Raw genomic sequence first — 19,129 nt, 5'->3', positions numbered from 1 at the left:
GTGCGCCTTGGCGCAAAACCTGCTGCGCCAGCGTGTCTTTGAAGATAAAATCGACGTCTGCTTTATCTGCGAGCAATATCTAAACATCGAAGGTAAAACATGGTTCGCAGACGAAACTGACATGGCAGCAATTTGGATTGTGAACACAAAGAACGTTACCGTCAACAACAGCGGAAGTGGAGCAGGTTTTGTCTGGATTCAAACCCCCACAACCTACTTCATGAGCGTCTATCTCTCACCTAACGAAGGGATTAGTGTGTTCCGACAGAAACTGGCAAATATAGAAAATGCGGTCACTAAATTCGACGGCGAAGTCATCGTAGTCGGAGACTTCAACGCTAAATCGGCTGAGTGGGGCGCTGCTTTTTCCGACACCAGAGGTAACGAGGTCGCTGACGTCGCGGCTAGACTCGACCTTATAGTACTGAACACCGGGAGCACCACGACCTTTAGAAGACCAGGGTACCAAGAATCCATCCTCGACATCTCGTTGGCGACTCCAAGAACTGCCAACATGATCGAAGACTGGACTGTATCCGAAGAATACAGCGGCAGTGATCTCCAGTTCGTGACATTCAACGTTGGATTGGCATCTGCTTCGGTTTCACAACGCGACTTTTCTAAGCGGAAGTGGAATGCCAAGAGGCTTGATTCAGAGGCATTGCAAGCTTCACTTGCACGAAGCTGGTCTATCCTTCAGAACAACCCGACTCCGGATACCTGCAGCAAGACGGAAAAGGCAGTGCTAAATACGATGAAGGAAATTGCTGCCGCATGTGACGCCTCTATGCTACGGCTGAAAAATCAGAGTTTCCCTAAGCCGGCGTTCTGGTGGTCAACAGACATAGCAGAACTCCGGAAAAAATGCCACAGATTACGTCGGCTAGCGACGAGAGCTGCGAAACGCTCCCCCAATCAAGATCTACATTTAAGCGAGTATAAGCAGGCCAAAAAGAACCTAAACCGGGCAATCAAAGCAACGAAAGCGAAATTGTGGCAAGAGATCTGTAACGACCTTGATAAAGATATCTAGGGTAAAGCCTACCAAATTGTCACCAAACGACTTGGAAAGGCTCCACCAGAGACGCCGAAGTCTCCAGCCTTAATGGACAGCATTGTAGCGGAGCTTTTCCCCAAACACCCGCCGCGGGAGAAGAAACACTACACTAAAAACAGCGAAGTAACACCCTTCACAACTAAGGAACTACAAGACGCGGCCAAGTCACTCAAAACAGGAAAGGCACCCGGCCCTGATGGCATCCCAGCATCGATGATCAAGACTGTAGCCCTGGAATACCCAGACATACTCCTGAACACCTACAACGCATGCTTGGCAACTGGCACGTTTCCCGCGGTCTGGAAGCGGCAGAGATTGGCTCTGCTAGATAAAGGCAAAGGTGGCCCTGTAACACCCTCGTCGTTCAGACCACTTTGCATGCTGGACATTGCTGGGAAATTGCTCGAAAATCTTATACAGGGAAGACTACGAAACGACATCGATCGTGCTGGAGGCTTTGCCGCAATCCAACATGGCTTCCGGAAAGGACGTTCAACAGTCGGCGCGATCCAGACAGTCGTAGGGACAGCGAGAGAAGCATGGACTGGTAGCCTCAAAGCTCGTAAAGTATGCATTCTTCTCACGCTAGATGTCAAAAACGCATTTAACAGCGCGAATTGGGGAGATATCCTAGACGCTCTGGAACACAAATTTGACGCAAAGCCAGAGAATTTGGCACTAATCGACAACTACCTTGAAGAAAGAAAGCTAATAGCGGAAACTACATTTTTTTGTATAGTACCTTGTACTGATCTTAAAAGACCCTGAAATTTTTAGAACTGTGTGTGTGTTTTTTTTAAACATGAATTTTTGAATTTCAAAAAAAAATTTTTTCTTGTTTTTTACAACTTTTAAATAAGATAAAGTTATGCAGGTACATAGTATTGTAATTTTAAGCATTAAAAAATTAAATGCACGATGTGGAAATATTAAATAATAAATTAATTTCAATTTTTTTTTTATTTTTTTGGAGTAATCTTAAAGTCAGGCTCAACACATGATATAGTTTCTTATTTTTTTTAACGCATGATATATTTTGTCCGTTTCTTCACTTCAATAACAGTTTTTAACGCCAAATAACTCAAACAGATATAAATTTCCAATAAAAATCAGAAATCATGTGATGAGAATATCAATTTTGTTTTGTTTTTTCGAATACTTGTTTACTCACAAATTTCTGCACATTAATGTTGCTCAATCTCAAATTTCAAATCATTTCCATCTTAAAAAGACGATAAATGGCGTCGGAAAATTTAAATGAAGTAAAAAAACGACGAATAATAATTATATCATGCGTTAAGCCTGACATTAAGATTACTTCAAAAAAATAAAAAAAAGTTAAAATTATTTTATTATTTAACATTTCCACGTCGTGCATTTAATTTTTTAATGCTCAAAATTACAATACTATATATCTGCATAACTTTACCTTATTTAAAAAGTTGCAAAAAACAAGAAAAAAAATTTTTTTTTAATTCAAAAATTCATGTTTTAAAAAAAACACACAGTTCTAAAAATTTCAGGATCTTTTAAGATCAGTAAAGGTACTATACAAAAAAAATTGAGCCAAAATTTAATGTCAATCGAGATTTTTGACGATTTTCAAGAATTTAAAATTTGACAAATTTGGCATTTTTCAAAATTTTTTTCCAAAATATTTTTTTTTTCAATAGCCCCAAGTGTTCCCTTTCAAACAAACGAAAGGCCATTCCCGTATCTATAATAACGTTCGAGATATTCCAAAAACAAAACTGAAAAAATAGCGAAATTTTGAATTTGCATATCTTTTGAATAAAATTTTTTCTTGTTTTTTTGTCTGGCAGAAGTTCGTTACATGATAAAAGAAAAATTCTGATCAAAATTTATCCAAATCAAAAGGGGTCAATTCCAACTGTAGGTCAATTTGACATGGAATGACCCAATTATATTTTACTGTTAAGTCGCAATAATAGCAGTAGTCCAGTTGCTGCAACAGGACTTTATCTTATTGCTGCAACATGGCTGCCTCCTGTAGCAGCTACAGGAAAATCCTGTTGCTGTAACAGGATTTTTTCCTGTTGGTGCAACAGGGGCAGTCATGTTGCAGCTGCAGGAAAATCCTGTTGCTGCAACCGGCCAGGCGTGGGTTCGAATCCCAAGCTGGTCTTAGAAACCAACTTGGTTGATATTCGGCCCTTGTCACGTAGGTTAAGATTTACACAACCCAAAAATACCCCAACGTACCACTCCCAACAATTAAAGTCGGCGATATGACCACAGCAGTTAAAACCGACTCTAAATAATAACTAATAAAAAAAAAAATCCATTAAGATGACGTACAAAATCAAATAGGTCACTGACACAATTAACCAGCAACTCATCGCTAGTAGACCTTTTATGTTTACATTGGCAGTCATTCAACAATATGCAAAAGACCTGAAGATAAATATGAACAACTAAACACGAGAGACTCTATTGTAGCACGAGTTTAAGAGTAGCGTGTAGAGACCGGCCTGAACAAGATAAAATAGGTAACTCGACAATCTAGTAGTCGTGCAACGTCCCTTGATATGAGTACATCTCAACCCAACTCGTTCTCATCATCATCATCATCATCATCATCCATAATACAATCATAGACCGTCTGAATTACACAACCACTTCTTCAAACCGGTAGTAAGTTCACAAACCTCCCGCCACACTGTAAATGTATTTTAGTCCAGTCAAACATCTTTTAGACATCATAAGGTTCATTTTTCTATACATTTATTTATTATTTTTAGTTATAATTCAACGAAGTCGTGGATTCTTTAAAACTCTACCAGTCAGTTAGAATCATCAGTTACTTTTTCGTCAATTCATCAAAACCTTCAAAATGTAAGTTGTTTATTATTATCATTATGTTTTAATTATAAAACAGTTAAAAATTATATTGATTCGGATATAACACGGGCAATGTAAAAGTTCCACTAAATACCGTGTTAAGTTTAGAGAGTGTGAATTTGAAAAGCTTACACCAATAAACATGTAAATATATTAGATATGATGATTTGATATTAATGTATAATATAAATATCATGCAATCATATTTATTTTTTCAAATTGAATGCATGAACAATAATTATTAGTACTTAACTAAACATAAATTTATTGAAATTATTCATAAAAATACATTTTTATAAATTAACTGAGTCAATTTTCAACAGTTTTCATGGCTCAAGAAAATATTTATGAAGGCAATAATTATTTCGGTAAAGATCAAAGACAAAATTGAATAAAAAAAATAAAGGCAATTTAGCCCTACCAAGTTTTAAAAAAAACATCTGATACTTTGTATAGCAACGAGAAAAGAATTTAAAAAGCAGTTGATCTTTTAGGCCATCCCTGGAATTTTCTACAATGTTCGAATCAAAAACGCTTGAAAGTTACCAATTATTTGATTTTTTAATTTTCGAGCTCAAAAATCTAAGAATCCTTAAAGAACAACATTTTTATTGAATTTTTAAACTGAAATATTTTTAACCCTTCAGCACTCTCGCAAAATGATTTACTATCATTACTCGCGCGATGAGAAAAACTCTCACGCCTTTTGTGGGAGCGCACGCATGCTTATAGCCCCTTTAATTTAAAAAATCTCAAACAAGATAAATTTTTTAAAACAAAAAAAATTGACTTATTTAAAAATAATAATTAATAATAATACATCCAAACATAAATGCACTCTTACGGAAACCTCCGCTGTACCTATCAGACCCGATTTTTTAAATTCTGACCCCCCTACTTTACTATTGCGATGAGAAAATATCTCACAGAGTTAATAAAATTTATTTTATTTTTTTATAGTATAGAACAATTAAAATAATAATATTGCAGTCTGAAATAATATTAATTTTTTGGCAGATAGAAAAAAAATCATATAGTCATTCCATTTGAAATTTGAAAGAAAATTTGAGTTATTGATGAGCGTGAGAGAAAATCTCATAGCGAGAGTGCTGAAGGGTTAAACAGCATTCGATGCAGTTTTTTATCCACAACAAAGCGTATTCAATAAAACCTGGATAAGTGAGACTCGAATGGAATAAGATTTTTTCTCACTAATAGAGGTTTCTCAATCACTCGGGTCTATCATTTATAGAAGGATAGTCATTTTAAATTCTAAAAAATTTATTAATCTTTCATGAGATCGCTTCAATTTAAGAACTACCATCATATACAATCTGTGTCATACATGTTAAAAATTACCATACCTATTTTCTCACAACGGTTAGCTTATACAAAAAGGATATTGTCAATGATAAAATCAATGCTTTTAATTATTAAGCAAGTTATTGAATATGTTAAAAAAACGTCTGTCCTAGTATAGAGGTTTCTTATTTATCCAGGTTTCACTAAGTATGAGACTGGACGTCAGGAAACTATACTTCTTTAAAACGGACGTTAATCAATAATCTCCTACTTTTGACAATTACAAACTTTGCTAACGCTGTTGCTTGTATCTTATTTAAAATAAGTATAACTGGAAAAAATCAGTGACTTTTAATTCAAAAATATTTTTGAAGACCAAAGTAGCTTTAGAGTTAGTAATTTTAAACTTCGTAACTTAAGAAAATTCTTGCTTTGTGTTAAATCATTTTTATTGTCATAAATATTTTCTTGAAGTACGGATAATATTTTAACTAAAAATTTCTTATTTCTTTGTATAATTCGTTCTTATCACTTTTAGTTTTTCAAACTAAGTGCATTATACAGAGAGAAAATTTTACCCAAACCAAGAAAATTTTTAGGGGACACTGAAGTTGTTCTGGAACAAAACTATATTCCGAAATAAGGGAATTAATTCTGCGATAGAGAATTTCTTTTTTCTTGCTTAAGGGGTTAGGGGTAGTCAGAGGCACGAAAAAATGAGAATTTTCAGTATTTTTTTTTTGCTATTAAATCATGTTATTTTACAAAAGTAATAATATGGCATTATTATACAATGTTTTGACTTGAAGTCACGAAAATTTAAAAAAAAAAAAAATTTTATTTCCAAAGTTATAGCTGTCTGTGTTGACCCAGTTCTAAAAAAAGGTCCTTGCGGTGACAATCATAAGTCCTTGGAGATTCATCTAAAATCAATCGGATGAAAAAAATTAGTTTTATAAATAGATAATCCTGGGCCTGATCGAAGGATTTTTTTTTTTTCAAAAATTAACAAAATGGCGACCTCAGGAAATTTTTGTCTAGATTTTTGGGAAAAAATCAACAGTTAGTGGTCTTAAAAATCGAAATTTTTGAAAAAAATCCTTCGATCAGGCCCGAGTTTATTATGTATTCTAAAAGCTGTATAAATTTTATTAAAATCTACTGAGCGGTTTTCGAGTTACAGTTGTCACCAGTTCAAAAAACATAGTTTTGAGAAAAACGCGTTTAAAGTTTCACACTAGATTCACGTACAGAAATACGAATTATTAAATTACTTACATCGAGTCATCTATTCCTGGGCCATATAATAGTTCTTCAGCCATTGTGGAAGTTTCCAAAACATCAATTTGCTGTTGCCTACGAAGCATTCTGCCTTCCCGAGTGTTGTCGTTGGCGCGCTGATCTGCCACTTTCACACGTGCAGCATCCAATTTTTCAGCATACCGATGGGAATTAGACCCACAATTAAGTCCTAGGGTATCCATAATCATTAATAATGAATTTGTACCTTCATTAAATATACAAGTAGCTATGTATGCAGCAATTTGTACGATAGTAGAACTAGTATTCACGGTTTTTGGGCATATTTTCCAGACTAGTTGGTTGAAGCTCTCATTATTATTCTGATTGAATCCACCTACACATCTTGAAAGTAAATTATCATTACTGAGATCGTCGTAAATCGGTTTAATAGCTTTTAAAACATCAGGAGGTAAGGGAGAATAATCTAGAGTATAAGTATCAAGCTCTCCACTTGCTTCAGCGCGCTGGTAAGAGCACCAAGAATCTTCGCCTTTGGGACACATATCATGATTCGGATTTTCATCAGTCGAACCGTAGTGGTAAAAAGTTGCCATAATAGCAGATTTCATATCTTCAATAGAATCGCAATGACGACGTATTGATAAACCATAGTACACAGTTAATTTGTCTATTACTTTTCCTGTAAGCCTACCTCTACCACCAAGACCTTTTTGTTTAGTTTTGTAATTTAGTTTTAGAAATTGTAATTATATATATTTAGGTATTTATAAATTTAGGTACTACTACATACACCAAAGTCTTAGTTCATGGATGACAATAGAACCCTAAAAGGGGGTTTCTTGAAGCTGCCGCTAGCTATCTGCTCCCGAGCGCTTTGAAGTACCCGAGCTCTCTTTGTTATTTGTCGAATAACTCAAAAACTGATTATCGGATCGACTTGAAATTTTCAGAGAATATTTTTAAGATATTACACATAACGAAAATGCAAAAAAAAAATAATTGATTTTTTGAAAATTCTGACTACCCCTAACCCCTTAAAATAAATAGTTCATGTTCGTTAAGATGAGTATCGATTAGTTTAGTTGCTTTACGAAACATTCTGAAAACAATCACGACATTTTTTCCATCATTAAAGCTTCCTTTTAACATATTCAATAGAACTTTCATTAATTTTTTTAAGTCAATTTTTGAGAAAGTTATAGCTCATTGAAAAAATAAAAAGAAATTTTTTTGAGAAAGTGATAACTTTTTTTGAGTTAGGTAAAAAAATTACAAATTTCCTGAAAAATGTTTTCAATGGGTACAAAAATAAAACGAAATTTCAGCTAAATCCTAAAGGTTCGGGTTTAAAAGTGGTCGATTCGGCGTTTAATTACACATATACATGATAAGAGTTCATAGACAATCAATTTCGAATAGTTTCAAAGCTATTTGGAGAATACAAACTGCAGCCTATGCAAAGGCAAACACACGACTGAACGTCCACCTAGAAATAGTTAAAATATCTTCCTAGGACTTCAAAACTTGGAGATTTGATGATGAAAACTCAACTTTCGTAAATCTGACAAACCAATAACTTCTAATACTTGAAAATTTTTAATTTTCAGTGAAAAATTAAAAAAAAAATGTGGCTCCAGGGGGGATCGAACCCTCGACCTTCGCGTTATTAGCACGACGCTCTAACCAGCTGAGCTATGGAGCCCTTATATATTTCGATGTTGACTAGTGAAGTATTTAAAGTATGCAACTCTTCTGTAAATCAGAATAAATAAAGTTTATACTAGACATTATTTTTCTTATTTCTGATGTTCGAATGTTGATGATTACAATTCTAAAGAATTAAATTTTTAATTGCAATACATCAATTTTAAAGTAAAAAATATGAAAAATACTCGAAAACAATCTCACTTTTTGGCTTATCAATATTTGAAAATTGACATTTTTTTTTTTTTTTTTTTTTTTTTTTTTTTTTTTTTTTTTTTCTTAAGAGAGAAATTCACAACGTAAAACAAATTGACTGCGAACTTGAAACGATTCACGGTGATACATTAAAATTGAAGCGCACTTTCAAACCTTGGATGTACGAGCACGTTAGCGTTCTAAAACAATAAAATCATCTGGCCCGCATCCAAGAACAATATCTCTAATGGGTTCTGTAACCCGCAAAACTCCTCTCGCTGTCTCATTCTTTCATTTTCATAGTCACTATACTACAATAACAATATAGTATAAATTTATACTATATATACATAAAATGATACATTTAAAAATCATAACCCTGATAAAAAAAAAAGTATTGAGACAAAGAAAAAAGTATTGAAAAGTATTGGTTTTCTAGTCAATCCAATACTTTTCAATACTTTTTTCTTTGTCTCAATACTTTTTTTTATTCAGGGAAGTAGAGTGTTTTGTACCTATAACTTTTTATAGGAGAAAAGTCATTCACCATGGAAGAACTGTTTACAAATTTTTTGTTCTATTTTTTTTTTCTATCCATTAATTATTAAATTAATGTTGCAGAAATTAAAAAAAAAACCTAAAAAATTATTTGTAAAATAACAAACATAACTGTTTTTCAACAAACACGTTGTTTATCACGTCATTAAACTTTATCTGCAATAAAAAAGTTGTTTTAAAACACCTTTGTATTTTTTATTCTGAACACGGAGTTGTGACAAAATTATAACAAATTTATAATCTCTAGCTAGTATCCGTCTTTTTGTCTTATCTAATCTTTGTGAAATGCGGACGGTATGAGTAACACGTTTGTGATGATTATTATAAATTATCTGCATCTGCTATATATTTTTTATGTTTCCAAAAGACTTTGTTCTGTTAGTTTTATTCAGTTTTTTAATGGTTAACTAAAGTTCTTAAATAAGTTTGTTGTTTTGTTGTGAGCATTTAATATTTCGAAATTAATTAAATAGTTTTTACTGCTACTTTAAATGATTGATAATGTGAATGATGAATTGATTCTTTAAAATTACAAAAAGCAAAAGTATATTTACATGAAAAGATATTCAAGTATATTGCACGAATTTATTTATAAAAAGTAAAGAAAATATCTTTCAAGTTAGTCACAACTTCATAATAACTAAATGTATTCATAAAATGTTATGAATAATTACTTTTATTGACAAAAAATTTACCACAAAAGAACGAAGCAAGTTAAGAAATTTTATTCAAAATTTGATAATTATCATATCTTTAATTATCATTATCATTTTATTCAAAATTTCATAATATGATAATTAAACCAATTTATAATTAACATAAACATACATTTCATTTTAAGTAATCGTTTCAACAAGAGAAATGTCTAATAATCTTGTGCTGTGAGTTCGAAAAATAAAAGTACTTTTTATTGTCTATTTTATGAGCCTCTTATTCCTAAAAATAATTACATCAGAAATATAAGTTGGTGGTGGTGTTGTGTAGTATTTTTTTATTGTTTTTTTTTCTAAATGAATGGATTTGAAAATTTTTTTAACTTTTTTACCTAAAACCAAAAAGCCGTAGAACTTGTTTTGTGTCAATAATTATTTAAGACATTCAGTATCGCAAATTCTTTTTTTATTTATTTTGAGGAGTAAAGAGATATAAATTTTTAAGTTTTGAATTTTTTTCAATACTTTTTAATTCTGCTGATTAAATTCAATAATAAAAGTTTGAAGAATTCCTTTCAATATTTTTCAATTCTACTTTTAGAATTGAGAAGAATTCAAATTCTAAAAGGTTAAATTTTTTCCAATACTTTAATCCAGTTTCAAAAATTAAAATGAATTGAAATTGTTGAAATTTCAATCTTCATCAATTCTTTTTAATTTCATTTTAAATATTCAAAGGTATTGAAATAATTTCAATTTTTTTTAGTCAATTTTTTTTATTCAAAGTATCCGCTTTTTTGATTTTACAATTAAAAAAAAGTCTGATTACTAAATCAAAAAATGGTATAATCTTGGATTTTATTTTAGTTATTTCAAATGAAATTTTTCTGAAAGTGAAAATAAGTTGATCGAAGAAAAATTTTTTAAACTACAATTCAGGTAAAATAAACTATTTTTAAAGTATAGTTACAAACGCAAAAATAATTTTTCTATTATTAAAAATAATACGAGAAAATGATAGTAAAATCAATCATTCTAAAAAAAAGTTCTGGAAAAAAAAATCTCTCACTGATGTTAAATCCATTTTTGACTATCTTAGCATTAATTTTAAAACATAATTACTGTCCAAATTTTAGTTTCTGCTCTTATCGGATTTACCTCTCTATCATGGATTGCCACTTTCTACTGTTATTTTGATTTTACTTGTTTTATAATCTTATCAAATTTACTAAAATTAAGTATATATGCAATTTACCATTTCACTTTTCAAAAATCAAACGTGACAAATAAATGTTACTTGTATTAATCAGTCATAACAATGTCATAAACTAATAAACAATTTAACTAGGACGATAGTAACAATGCAGTTATTATCGGCGTTCGTAACGGCATTGATCATATATCAAACACTCGCTGATATCGAAATAGCTAACATCGAAGGTGTATTCAAGATGGAACCACCAACAGTTGAAGTACCTGAAGTATTACCTGGGCTTTTATATCCACGTGAAAGTGAATCTCGAGAAGTATTGAAACTTAATAATATCCATAAAAGATTCAATTGAATTAAAAATTATTTATTTTAAACATTATTATTATCTTATTAAGGTGAGATCACTAGACGGATTATGGGACTTTGGAGTGTTATCTAATGAGAAGCTAGTAAAACGTAAGGATGACTGGTTCAGAGGAGACTTATCTCAAGTAAAATAGAATTAATAGATTATAAATATAATATGTTAGTAATAAGAATAATATTATATGATAAATAAAATGTTCGATAGACAATGGAAACCATGCAAATGCCCGTACCATCATCCTACAACGACATAACAACATCCCAAAAATTACGAGATCATGTTGGTGCAGTCTGGTATCAAAGAACTTTTTTCGTCCCACTCTCATGGAGAAACCAACGAGTTTTTATTAGATTTGGCTCGGTTAATTATCTCGCTCAAATGGTAATTATATTATTATTTATTAATGCTTTTCCTTTAAAGTTAATGTCCTCAATTAATTCATTGTTGTAACGATGTAATGAATGTAACGATCCATTATAGTGGCTCAAAGAACCGAATATTTTTTTTTGTCATCCATAAAAATACGTTAATTTATTCTATTTTGAGATGTATTTCCAAAAATCAGCTCGATTAAAAAAATTTCAAGGGTCGTTTTATACTTCCAAAATGATCAGAATTTGAATCTTTATCTTCTTAATACTTTTTATTGTTATTGTATCTTTGTTTATGTTAAAAATTACATATTTATTGAAAGTTTTAAGTTAATATTTTGATTTCCTTAATTTAAATCACTCGAAAACTTCTAAAAATTACTACTTGGAAAATTTTTTAAATTATGAGCAACTTATAGAAATCAAAAGACTCTCAAATTAAGATAAACTAACATATTTTCATCGCATATTCAAGAAAATTTGAGTTTTTCACATTACTCTGCTTTTTATGATAAATCCATATTAAAATAAATTTCCAGTGGCTGAACGATGAACTGGTAACGAACCATGAAATGGGACACCTACCATTTGAAGCTGAAATATCATCTTATCTCATTTTTGGTGGTAAAAATCGAATCACTGTTGCTGTTGATAATACACTTCTGCAGACGAGTGTACCGCAAGGTAAACTTACTGAGACTCATGTTGATAATGGAACTGCTTGGATACAATCATATTCTTTTGACTTTTTCAATTACGCTGGAATCCACAGGTAACTTGAAACATAACTTCATCATAATTCATTAAATAAAGTAGTTTAATTACTTATAAATACTACGTTAATTTTAAAAACAGACCAGTTTTACTTTATACTACACCTCGGGTGTACATTGAAGATATTACTATCAACACAGATACTTCTGGAGATACAGGGATAATATATTACATTATTCAAGCTAGAGGTGCCACGGAACAAAAACTATTAAAGTGTAGTGTAGCGATACGTGAACAAGACGGAACATTAATGAATGATCGAATAATTGAGGGTTTTTCAGGAACGATTAAAATTAAAAATGCAAAACTGTGGTGGCCTCGAGGCATGAGTTCACTCACTGGTTATATGTACACTCTTGAAGTGACAGTATCTGTCGAAAATTCAACAACATCTGATATCTATAGACTTCCAGTAGGAATAAGAACTTTGAAGTGGACTAATGAAAGTTTATTGCTGAACGATAAGCCAGTTTATTTGAGAGGATTTGGTCGCCACGAAGACTCTGTATTACGAGGTCGCGGATTAGATCTTGTTACCATGACCAGAGATTATGAATTGCTGAAGTGGGTAGGAGCTAATGCCTATAGAACAAGCCATTATCCTTACAGCGACGAAGTTATGGACATGGCAGATAGACAAGGGTTTCTTATTATTGACGAGTGCCCGTCGGTAGACACAGAAAATTTTTCACCCGCTTTGTTAACGTTACACAAAACCTCTATCTCCGAGCTTATTCGTAGAGATAAGAATAGGCCTTCTGTAATTGCTTGGTCTGTTGCTAATGAACCAAGAACCCAGCTTCCAGATGCTGATGAGTATTTCCGAGAAATAGTAAGACATACCAAGGCTATAGATCCAACCCGACCAATTACATCGGCTTTAGCACGTGGGGTTGGTGAGGATAAAGTAGGACAATATTTAGACATTATTAGTTTTAATCGATATAACTCTTGGTATCATAACACTGGAAGATTGGACATGATTACTGACAATGTTATTAGTGAAGCTGAAGCGTGGCATAAAAAATACAATAAACCTGTGCTTATGTCTGAATATGGTGCTGACACTATGCCAGGCCTACATGAAGTAAGAAAATTTTTTTATTTATAATCGTCTCTTTATGAATAAATTTTATTTTGAAAATAACAAATAAAAATTATATTAGTGCTACATTAATATAATTTTGGAAAAAACAGTAATACAGTTTGTGAAGAAACCAAATTTCATTTTTTATTAAATTATTCGATGCAATATCTCCATATTTGTGAGTGAAATTTGCCCTGAGACCTTTCCTTAATGTAATTATAGGATGTAATTATTAAGTGAGCGAAGCAAGTCAATATATTAAGGAGGTCCTTTCGCCGCCAATGTAAAATAAAAAATATTAGATTATGAGTAAATTTAATTTTTTTCTAATAGTTAACGTCCTTATTTATCTAATAGTGAGGTTTAAATTATACTTTACTGGACAAATTTTTGAAAAAATAAAATTTTTAAATGTTAGTATTTGTTCAGTCTTACGAGAAAGTCACACGTTTGCAGTATTTTTCAAATTATACTATCAGTCATGGATTAGATGAAGTAAAAAAAAAAAACTAAAAATTAGATTTTCGAAATATTCAGGTTTATTTTTTTGCAATAAAATATATCAGTTACCAAGATATTTATTGAGAAATTAATATTTAAAAATCACAAAAAATTCTCAAGTAACCTAAAATAAAATGGAGTCAAAACATTTGGCAATATTGCGTAGCGCGCGAGCTTCAGACCATTCAATATATTCAAACTAATTTATTTATTAACACTGACTGCAAAAACTTAAACGTGGTTAAAGTTATATTGTGCAAATGAAAATGTAAACAACCGAAGTACAGCGTTGCCAAATTACGGACAGGTTACTAGCAGCTGATTTGAAAGAGTCAAATTAATTTTTGTATTTAACTATTTTTTTTTTTATTTTCAAAATTTCAACGATTAATGCCTCATATACTATTTATTATTTAATTTTAGGAATTTTTATGGGTTTTTTATTTTAATTTATCGTATATTAACTACTACAATTGTTTTGACTCAATTGGAGCGAAAGGACTTCCTTAATGAAAATTTCTCATTTTACAATACAATCTACAAAAAAATTAAATTCATAGACATGAATTCGAGCATAATTATTCATGTTCATACTTCATGATTCATGATTCCTAAGAAAAATTAATCTATATAAATAAATAATAACTTCCACTTTTGATCGCTTCACGAGCCATCACTAAGTTGTGTTTTTATATAGTAATTAATATTATTTGTTATGATATCAACCTAACTTAAATTCCAAATATTTTTGACAATTATCTCTATCAATATTTATCTCATTTGTTAGTTTTTTTTTTTTTTTTTTTATTAATAAATATCATTATTCATTATTTTACGCAACGTTTTGCAAATTTGATTTTTGCTTCGTCAGGTGATCATAATTACATTTGGACTTTGATGATCTTATAGAGTACCTTGTAACATTGTTTTTCATCGTTGTTTAGAATTCTTAACTTATCAAACACTTTTCAATATAAAAATAATACAAAATAATAAAATTAGAAACACGAAGCCTACTTGAAGTTATTAGTATCAATAATTAGCGATTTGATTCAAATATTTATACTTTAGACAGTGTTACACTTAAAGATGATTTTTGTGGATAGATAAAAGAATAAATTGATTGCAACTTATAACAATAGATTGCAACTTATTCAAAAATTCGAGTATAATGAAAAGAAATTATAGATTCATCACTCTCCGGCCGGTCATTAAATTATTTGAGATTCCACTGATTTACACATAAGTGACTTGTTTTCATTTACTAATTTACAGTTTCCTGAATACGTTTGGAGTGAAGAATATCAAACTGCACTTCTCTCTCGACACTTTTTGGCCTTTGACTATTTACGGCAACAGAACTGGTTCATTGGCGAATTCATCTGGAACTTTGCCGACTTCCGAACAGCTCAAAGTTCGTACACATTATTACTATACTTAAAAAAAATAATTAGTAAAACATTAAATAACATGAAATTTTTGCAGCGTATACAAGAGTGGGTGGTAATAAAAAAGGAATATTTACAAGAAATAGAGAACCAAAAATGGCAGCTTATCACGTTAGAAAACGATACCATGCTCTGGGCTTAGAAGTTGATGGCGAAAATCCACCAGCAGATTTAGAGTATTATGTTGCTAATAATCCTGTTCATTGTCTGGAACCCAATTGACTATTGTATTATTAAAATTACTAATTGTTTTTATATAGAAAAATAATATAGATACATAATAAATTTATCAAAATTAATAAATAGAATTTAAGATAATCATTAGTTACATACAAGTTACAAAAAAAAAAAAACAGATAATAAATACATTTATGTATTTTTTACATCAATTGGTTCAACGACTCTCAAACAAGCGTCTGCGAGTTCAACAAAAATGGGCTCAGTCATAGCTAAAGCAATTGCTTTTGTTGGATTCGGATTGTTTAGTATAGCTTGAGCAATATCACGAACATGAGGATTCTCCAAACATTTTTTTACTTCTTTACTGTGACCAAGCAATTCTAGTTTTTCCCGCGGCACTGTGTCTTCGGTGGGAAAATTATATTTAACCGATTCATGAAGCTCTGCTGATACTTTGGCTGGTGGAACTTCGCAGCCAGCTTCCTTGTGAGACTTATAACAAGTCACTGAACAACTAAAATGGATTTAAAAATTTAATAAACATGTTAATAAAAACGAGTGCGAAATTAGCAGATAATTAAAATTTAATACAGCTTTAAATTGAATAATGGTAAAAAAAATCCGAAAAATTGCATTTTTTTCTAATTTTCTAACGCATTTTTTTTTTTATTAGTTTGGCATTAAATAAGTTTTTTTAAAAAATTAAACTGTCAGGCGTCTGCTACACACACTCATGAATAAAAAATCTGTTAAAAATAAACAAACTTACTAAAATTGAACACAGATTGGACATTTATAAATTGAGTTGTTTTCTTGGCAAACACAACAATCCTTCATATCTGATATGTATTTAGTCCTGCTAAAATTAAAAAAAGTGTTTTTATGATGATTTATCAATTATTATTTTATTGTAACGTTAAAAAAACTCACCAATGATTAATTTTTATTTTCAGGTTACAGGGAGTGCTATCGAAAACTCGAGAAATAATAGAAAATGTACAGTTGCGCCAAAACGGTTTGCTTTGAAACTAGTTTTACTCTGATGGTAATTTTTCAAATATTGAGGGCTGAATATTTAACCGAACAAAAACAGTTTCACTGTAAAAAAGTCGCACCAAGTCCACGTTCATAAGACTATTAGGAAAAAAAATTTTTTTTTTCTTTACAAAAAGATACAAAATAAAAAAATTAAAAAATCCGAGTAACCGATATGATTGTTTATGATTTTCGGAAATTAAAAAAAATTTTTTTGTAAATTTAAAAATTAAAAAAAAAATTTTAGAACGTATTTAGTGTGCGCGGTTGCAAAATATTTTACTTTTAATGAAATTCGTAAAATCTATTTACTAGGACTTTAAAAAAATTGAAATACACAATGACGCACACCAAGTACGTTCTAAAATTTATTTTTAATTTTTAAATTTACAAAAAAATTTTTTTTAATTTCCGAAAATCATAAACAATCATATCGGTTACTCGGATTTTTAATTTTTATTTTGTATCTTTTGTAAAGAAAAAATTTTTTTCCTAATAGTCTTATGAACGTGGACTTGGTGCGACTTTTACAGTGAAACTGTTTTTGTTCGGATTTTAGTATTTTTGTAATTATAATGAAAATTTACAATTGATAACAACTTAAATCTCGTGTTGACTGCATTTTTACTGCAAACTATCCCCTTAAAGCTACAGTTTATGTAGATGTAATTCCAGTGCACCCTGGCGGCCATAGATGCAAGCTATGAATCACTTTTTACTGTAGTTGCGTGTCTATAGGAAGGATTACTACACATTTTTATTTTATCTAGTCTGTGGCGCTGATATTCCCCATCGAAAAAAAGTCAGGATCGAAATTTCTGGGCTTACTATAGTTTGTGCTGATAAAATTTAATAATTTTAAGTGAATTAAGTGTTATAATTGATTATAATTAATTAATATCAGTAAAATAAAGTATAAATTACTTTTATAATATATTATTTTGGAAAAAGGAGAACCATATAATTAAATAAAATTTTGCAACCTCGAAATACCGTTCTGCTTACAGTAAACACAGTCGGTAGTCTGGCGCTCCGTTTACAACGGATTTGAACGGAACTTGGCGCCAGATTCTACCGAATCTGTGGATTTTCAAACTTTGTATGTTTGAAGATGTTAAAGACAATACTTGAAGCATGAAAAATAGTCAGAGAAAATTTTCAATATTTTATTTGAAACAAATTTTTCGTATTTACAATATAATTATATTTTCCACATTGATATTTAATGTCTGATTCGTGGTCAGAGCGAAATATTTATTTAAAGCGACTTATTACGACAGTACAATAAATTTACGAAACATAAATGATAAAAAAAATAGTGGACTGTAATTTTTGTAGAGAATTTACGCATGTGTTATTTTTGTATAAAAATGTAAAGAATGCTCTGAAATACTTACTTATAGCATCGAAGGTGCGTCATTAACTGTTAAAGGTAAAAGTCTGGTAAAAGAATGCCGATGTCATTTTAAAATTCTATACGGGCGCTTATAAGTTCGACGCGTTCCAATAAGATCGCCCGTATCCGGCCACACTAGTGAAATCGACACAAAGCAGCTTGAACGAGAGTCGCATATATGTGTCTCATCTTTAAAACTATGTATGTAGTATGTATATGATTTACATAAATCCTAAATTCAACATTCCAACGCCGTTATATTATATTTTTGCACAATTTCAAATCTCCCTCTCAAGTATTTATCTTCAATTCTGATCCATGTTAATCAATACAGTTTAATTAATTACTCTGATGTATTTGTTTTTCTTCGAGTAATTTAAGATATTTTATCATATATAGATCAATTGATTAGATTTAGTTCTATAATTTATTTGAAAAAAACATTCAAATTTATACATTTTTTTTGTATGGCAGTACTTTGAATACCCTATTCGCAAGTAAATATACTGAAAAAAAAATCTTAAAAAGTTATGTTTGAAATAATCTTTATCGCTAAACTGTGAATGGCAATTTTCATTTTTTTTTCTGTAATTTTAGACCAAAATTTCAATTTATAACTTTATACTGCGATAACATTACGCCACCATCGGTGAAGAAAACTCTACAACTTAATTTCCGTAATTGTTTGGAAGTGGAGAACACCCTATTTTTGGCGATATTTATTTTATTTTTAATTTTTCGTTTTCGCGACGCAGTTAAAAAGATAATTATGAAAATAGTCAAACAAATTTTTCACTTAATTTTGAAACTTTCAATGTTAAAAAACATGAACTGGACTCATAAAAAAATTGACTTGATTTAAGAAAAAAAATTTTGAATTAAGAAAATCATTTTGAAGGATTTCATTGTATTTAATGAAACAGAAAAGTTTTTGAATCAAGTAATATTTACTTAAACCGAGGAAAATTTCTTTATTCAATAAACTTTCTGCTTGATTCAAGATATTGACATTCTATGAAATGATCTCGATTAAAATGTTTTTTTCTCTCAAATCAAGACAATATTCAATGAGTATGCATACCGAAAATCATTAATATTATTCGTCCAAAGAAGTCTAGTAATTCAGTACTATTTTATATTAATTTTAAGTAAGAAAAATAAAT

The 19,129-nt window shown here is 30.5% G+C and overlaps 3 protein-coding genes and 1 non-coding gene across 10 annotated transcripts; 1 reads left to right on the top strand and 3 right to left on the bottom strand.

Moving 5' to 3' along the window:
• The first annotated feature begins 3,552 nt into the window (after positions 1 to 3,552).
• On the top strand, positions 3,553 to 15,578 carry LOC123264621 (beta-glucuronidase-like). Of its 5 annotated transcripts, XM_044728005.1 has the most exons (9): positions 3,553 to 3,712; positions 3,820 to 3,913; positions 10,943 to 11,120; positions 11,203 to 11,298; positions 11,379 to 11,555; positions 12,085 to 12,317; positions 12,401 to 13,406; positions 15,183 to 15,321; positions 15,393 to 15,578. In XM_044728005.1, coding segments are annotated over exons 2-9 (2,016 nt in total). In that variant the 5' UTR covers positions 3,553 to 3,712; positions 3,820 to 3,911; the 3' UTR covers position 15,578. The 5 variants fall into 5 exon arrangements, with proteins under 5 accessions (XP_044583940.1, XP_044583942.1, XP_044583938.1 ...); XM_044728007.1 differs by lacking the exons at positions 3,553 to 3,712; positions 3,820 to 3,913 and adding an exon at positions 9,243 to 9,380; XM_044728003.1 differs by lacking the exons at positions 3,553 to 3,712; positions 3,820 to 3,913 and adding an exon at positions 9,481 to 9,539.
• On the bottom strand, positions 6,048 to 7,400 carry LOC123264661. Its single transcript, XM_044728078.1, has 2 exons — positions 6,500 to 7,400; positions 6,048 to 6,144 (listed from the first exon to the last, which is right to left on the bottom strand). The coding sequence occupies exons 1-2, from the start codon at positions 7,090 to 7,092 to the stop codon at positions 6,141 to 6,143; spliced, it is 597 nt and encodes a 198-aa protein (XP_044584013.1). The 5' UTR covers positions 7,093 to 7,400; the 3' UTR covers positions 6,048 to 6,140.
• On the bottom strand, positions 8,113 to 8,186 carry Trnai-aau. The gene has a single exon. It is a non-coding gene; the product is annotated as a tRNA-Ile (tRNA).
• Positions 14,105 to 16,540, bottom strand: LOC123264669 (zinc finger HIT domain-containing protein 3). 3 transcript variants are annotated; one of them, XM_044728088.1, is made up of 5 exons: positions 16,466 to 16,540; positions 16,305 to 16,391; positions 15,740 to 16,049; positions 15,433 to 15,562; positions 14,105 to 15,338 (listed from the first exon to the last, which is right to left on the bottom strand). In XM_044728088.1, exons 2-4 carry the CDS (start codon positions 16,370 to 16,372, stop codon positions 15,527 to 15,529), a joined length of 414 nt encoding a protein of 137 aa, XP_044584023.1. In that variant the 5' UTR covers positions 16,373 to 16,391; positions 16,466 to 16,540; the 3' UTR covers positions 14,105 to 15,338; positions 15,433 to 15,526. The 3 variants fall into 3 exon arrangements, with proteins under 3 accessions (XP_044584023.1, XP_044584022.1, XP_044584024.1); XM_044728087.1 differs by lacking the exon at positions 16,466 to 16,540 and having other exon boundaries at positions 14,105 to 15,343; positions 16,305 to 16,455; XM_044728089.1 differs by lacking the exons at positions 14,105 to 15,338; positions 16,466 to 16,540 and having other exon boundaries at positions 15,473 to 15,562; positions 15,723 to 16,049; positions 16,305 to 16,455.
• Positions 16,541 to 19,129: the final 2,589 nt, after the last annotated feature.

This window comes from Cotesia glomerata, linkage group LG5, assembly GCF_020080835.1.
Source record: "Cotesia glomerata isolate CgM1 linkage group LG5, MPM_Cglom_v2.3, whole genome shotgun sequence".
NCBI classification, from domain to species: domain Eukaryota; kingdom Metazoa; phylum Arthropoda; class Insecta; order Hymenoptera; family Braconidae; genus Cotesia; species Cotesia glomerata.
The sequence above is the reverse complement of the archived record's forward strand: the minus strand, read 5'-3'. Positions and strand labels throughout refer to the sequence as shown.